Consider the following 5,685-nt stretch of genomic DNA (forward strand, 5'->3'; position numbering starts at 1 on the left):
TGCTAAGCAAAATGAACTCCAAGATATGGATACAGAGGTTTTTTTCTTTGTTGTTGTTGTTTTTTAATGTACTGTGTGATTTTTCTGTTTCTTTGTATGTTCTTCTCCCTATGGTATATTCCCTGTTGTCAGTGTATTTGATTTTGGTACCCTGCATCTTGTATATACTTTTATATATGGGGAATGATGAAATGCTAAAAATGAAGACAAAGGGGGACCCACTGCAACAATTACACTCACAAGACACTACGTTGGAAATGAACTTTACAACTTCTGTGGAGGGGAGGAGTGGGGGAAGTGGGAGAGGAAAGGGATAGTAAGAGAAAACAAATGAGGGGGTAACAGTGTTTGACAAGAAATGTACTCATTACCTTTCCCATGTAATGGTAACCCCTCTGTACAGCATCTTTACAATAAAGTAAAATTTAAGATAAAATCCTGGACCAAGGGGCTTCCTCTTAGGAAAGAGACCAGCAGAGATGGCCAATGACGGTACTTCTCATGTGATATATGGCAAGGCAGAAGGAAGGGAAAATTGTGTGTTAAATACACAATTGTGAAGGTTTGAAGAATGAAATGGAGGAGTGATTTAAGTTCCCTTATAATAGTTGTCATAACATTTATGTTGGTGTAAAACAATGTGTACAAAGTAGAAAAACAGATGCAGATGCAGGATATGGTCCAATCAATAGAGTTCTTGTCTAAGAAGGACAAAGCCCTGAATTTAAAACTTAATACTGTCAAAAGTGAAGGAAAAACTGGTATGGTCAAAGTACATTGTATGCAGGTATGAAACATCTTTAAGTGTACAATTAATATGCATAAATAAAAATAATAGAGCAGATGATTATCAAAATCTGGCATTCAGTTGCAAAGATAAATTGACAAGAATATTTTTATTTTATTTTTTTGTTCACACTAACACCAAAATAAAGATGCAATTATTAGCCTTTAATGTTTATTCTGTCTATGTCTGTCTCATATATTTTCCTCCAGGAGGAGATATTCTAGACATTGCTTTTGTTCATTAAATCCACATCTCCAGATATGACAAGTGACAGAGCCAAAGAGTTTTCCTACCATCTCCCCCTTCCCATTCTCAGTGCTTGCCATAATGGGGTCAACATGGGACTCTAGTTTGTTTCATTGCTTCACTGAATTTTGAACAAAGGAGGACAGTCAAAGAATGACCAAAGGCACAAAAAATGATATTTATTATGGATAATATACAGAGAAAGGAATCTGTGTTGTCACATGGTAATCATTTTTGGTTTTTATCATACTAGCATATTACTAAATCAGCATTAGAGAAGAATTAGCATGTGGACTGGGAAACAAAGGTATTATAAAGCAGAAGAGACTATAGATTTGACAGGGCAATTATACAGGAATCCCTCCAAAATGGAGAACGGATCTTCCTGGATCTGGGAGAGGAGGGAGACATGACAGGGGAAGGAGGTGAGTGATGGCTCAGAGGAGGGAACTGCAGATTGCTGCACAGCTGGAGCCAGACAGCAGAGCTCTTCTTTACACTGGGATGAAGCTCAGCTGGTATGATGGTGGCACAGAGATAAACCCATTCAGAACTGGAGTGGTATCGAGATCCTGTGGCTCCACGAGAGATTTCAGGTTGAAGTTCTGTAAAATGGTGGTTAGGAATAAAAACAGCTCCATGCGGGCCAGGCCTTCTCCAGCACATATCCGTTTGCCTGAAATGTTTGTAAAAAATAAAAAAACAAGTCAAAGCAGGAAATGTCTCCATGTATGTAAGTGTGAGAGTGTGAAGGATTGCATTTGTAACTGGTAAAAGAAAGTGCCATTACCGAATGCAAAGAGAGAAGGAAAGCTGTGCAGATACCCAGGAATATGTAATCTTCACTAATACATTTTTTTAAATCTAAGAATGGTATCACAGGAACACACAAACTTGTAAGTCTAGCACAGGTGACTCATGCAGAAGAATCTTGAGTTGGTAACTACTTCGGGCTACATTTTTAAGATCTTCTCTAAAAAAAAACTAAAGAAAATCATACCAAACCAAATTATATTTAAAAAACAGATTATTATATTCAGGTAAACCTTTTACTTAATAAATTTACATGATAAATGCTCTTTAAAAATTTTTATCCTCTCTTCCCTCTTTTCTCTTTCTCTATGCCAGGCTGGGGGTTTCTAAATTATTATATCATTACTCTAATATGTTCTCTGCTAAAGGAAAGAATCATAACTTTGGAAGAACTTTTGGCTTCCAATCATACATTTTTCCTGTGGTTGAGATGAGGATTTAATACATTCTGTCCTCAACCTTAAGACCTACTCCCATTCCTTCTCTTTTAGTATTATCCCTACTAATCAGAAAGGACTGTGACCATGTGTTTTAGGATTACCTCTAAACCTTTGTATCTATAGAATAATAAAAATGTAGGAGTAGAGGGCATAGACCTACGTGTGACTCCAAGTGGAATTCATCACATGTAAAACTAGTGGTAGGAAATACTGCTTTCCAAGTCAACTCAGAAGTCAAATCTTGACTTCTGAGTCATTAACTACCCATGTGGGGTAAGTTAGTAAAATATCTGAGCCCTATTTTCTTCAAATATTAAATGGAAATGCTAATAATTCCTTCATGAAATGTTGGTGAGAAATTAAAATAATAATAGATTTGGATTTATTGCAATTTTAATCAAGGTTTCATTATTTATTTATAAAAAGTTTGAGTCTCAGATTTCAATGAGACAGTTTGAATGTTCTAGAGACATCTATGTTTTTCTAAGAAAACCCATTCATATTGCTCATGTGAACTGTCCCCAGAAAAAGAATGAACACTTTTTGCATTTTAATATTGACAGCCCAACTGTCCATTTCATCAGCCTACATTACGAAGTTTAAGTATTATATCATGAAATTCCTTTTGGCTATGAGACATTTCCCCTACAGACATCAAGACACAGACCACATTTCATGTCCTTTCTTGTACTCTTTGTGTCCCTTCAAGCCATAAAATCTTGCCCTCATTCAGCTTCCCAAATATCATATTCAGATTTTCACTGACACTGAAATCATTTGAAACCATAATTTTTTCATTATTTAACATGTTTCCCTTTGTGTAAAAAAAGTGAATTTTTGAAGAGAGATCACTGCTTTTCCCATGGTATCTATATGACAGATGTAAAGCAGATATCAAAGGTGAGGTCATTAGTTGGGTGCCAATGACTCATGCCTACAATCCAACTACTCGGGAGGCTGAGATCAGAGGATCGTGATTAGAAGTGAGCCTGGGGTAAGAAAGTCCCTGAGACTCTTACCTGTAATTATTCACCAAAAAGCAGAAGTACAGCTGTGGCTAAAAGGGCTCAAAGTGGCTTTGAGCAACAAAGGTCAGGACAAGGCCCAAACCCTGACTTCAAGCCCCACAACTGACAATAAAAATACCCCAAATCCAAACAAATGAATGAGCTAACACAAAAGACAAAAAGTCACAGTGTCAGTGAAGGAAGGCTGCTTCCTGGCCAGACACACGGCACACATACTGCAGGTGTGGGGATACAATATCCAAGACACATGTCTCAGACTGAAAGAAGAGCTGAGTGCTCTGTGATCATTGTGGGAAATCTACCAATATTTGACAGTTTCTGACACTTTTGAGAGTAAATGTTCTGTTCTTGTGGCTCATGACTTTCTTAAAAATGCCTGCTCTGTCTTCCATCTACTCTCTGTCCCTGTTGAAGTACCTTAAATATCTTAAAATGTTGCTTATGCCATTTTCTGTTTAATAATCAAGTTCAAGAACGTGACAAATGAGTTCATACTCCACCCACAAATCCTCATGTCTTGTCATCTGTGATGATCTTCCCTCACTGCCCTTTGGTGCTCTTCTGTGCCTTTTGGGAGAGATTCATTCTATAGAGGAGCCTGGGTGTGACAAATGCCACAAAAAGATGTGAGAGGGACCTGTGATAAGATTATCTTTTTTATTGTGAGTGAGGGCAGTCTCAATGAGTTTTACTGTTTAGGAAGAGATCATTATGATATATGTAAAGAGAGAATGCCAGAATTGCTTGCTTTACCTTGTTGAACTTGGAAGAAATGCACAGAGAAACTGAGGTCTCGCGAATCTGATCAAACAGTGGAGATGCATCATGAACAGGAAAGTGCAAGGGCATTGAGAGTGCTGCTCCTAATCCGGAGCATATGGAAAATACGCCAGCCCCAAGGAGGCTTTATGTAAGTTCCCACTGACATCCCCCCCTGAAAGTTATCCTGAGATATGGAAATGAAATTTTATTACCTGCTGAGAAAGGCATAAAGTAGTTACTTTTCTTAAAGTTACCACTTTCATCCAGAAAGTGGCCAGGGTCAAACTTGTCAGGATTGGGGAATTCCTTGGGGTCATACAGCACAGATGTCAGTGATGTCAATATGGATGTGCCCTGGGAACAATACACAGATAACATAAGTTAATTAGATAGATAGATAGATGGATAGATAGATAGATAGATAGGTAGATATAGATCTACATAGATTGATACATATATATACCTAGATCTGTATAAACCTATATATATATATATAAACTATATATATATATATATATATGCATATATATGTATATAAAGCGAGGTGCCAGAGGATCACACCTGTAATCCTAGATACTCAAGAGGCTGAAATCTGAGGACTGCAGTTCAAAGAGAGTTCAGGTGGGAAAGCCCATGATGCAGTTATCTCCAATTAATCACTAGAAAAACAGAAGGGGCACTGTGGCTCAAAATGGCAAACCACTAGTCTTGAACAAAAAAGGTCATGGACAGTGCTCAGACTCTGAGTTCAAGCCCCATGACCCTCCCCTCAAAAAAACAGAAAACAGATAGCTAAAACAGTGAAGGATACAATGAAAATCACTTAGTTCAATCTTCTGGTCTATAGGTAATGAAGACTTCCAACCAATGAACTGGCTTCAGAACCTTTAAATATCAACACAGAATGTGTGGGAAAAGGCAAGTATCTGCAAAGTTTAACAATTCTATAGCCATACACATAAAAGATATTGAAGAAGATTAAAGCCCAAAGAACTCAAAAGTATGATTATAAGAAAAATATTTCAACAAAAAGATTTCAATACAATACAAAGAATAAGTATAAAAAATGAGTGAATTTGAAGTGGATACAAATAAACAGCTGGATGAAGTAAGACAAACAAAGCAATATATATAAATGAGGAGTTCAATAAAGATACAGAAATATTAAAAATAGTTAAATTAAATTTTGGGAATGAAAAGCTGTATCAATAAAAAAACTCAATAGAAAAGAGTGGATGAAAATGAAACAGAATATTAGAGAGCAAGGAAAAAGGAGATATATTAGAATAGTCAGATGAAGAACTAGGTGAAAAGAAAAGTATGAAAAGATTATACAAGCCCACCTGGGAAACTTGAAAGATCAAACCTATGGAAAATAGGCATAGAGGCTGAAGAAAAGTTCCACGGTAAAGGAATTGAAAACATAGTCAATAAAATGATGTGAGAATGTTTATGAAATCATTTTTTTTGGGGGGGGTTCCAGTCGTGGGGCCTGAACTCTGGGCCTGGGCGCTGTCACTCAGCTCTTCAGCTCAAGGCTAGCACTCTACCACTTGAGCCACAGTGCCACTTCCAGCTTTTTTCTTTTTGCTTATGTGGTGCTGAGGAA

General features: G+C 37.1%; 1 protein-coding gene across 2 annotated transcripts in view; it reads right to left on the minus strand.

Annotated features, from left to right (window-relative positions):
* Window positions 1-1,527: 1,527 nt before the first annotated feature.
* LOC105999364 (cytochrome P450 2C5-like) overlaps window positions 1,528-5,685 on the minus strand; it is a 23,790-nt gene continuing 19,632 nt past the window's right edge. For both annotated transcript variants that reach the window (XM_013034340.1, XM_013034338.1), the window contains exons 8-9: window positions 4,289-4,430; window positions 1,528-1,709 (exon numbers count right to left, since the gene is read on the minus strand). In XM_013034340.1, coding sequence (XP_012889794.1) covers window positions 1,528-1,709; window positions 4,289-4,430 — 324 coding nt within the window. The remainder of the gene's footprint in view (window positions 1,710-4,288; window positions 4,431-5,685) is intronic.

Source organism: Dipodomys ordii, unplaced genomic scaffold (assembly GCF_000151885.1).
Source record: "Dipodomys ordii isolate 6190 unplaced genomic scaffold, Dord_2.0 Scaffold188, whole genome shotgun sequence".
NCBI classification, from domain to species: Eukaryota; Metazoa; Chordata; class Mammalia; order Rodentia; family Heteromyidae; genus Dipodomys; species Dipodomys ordii.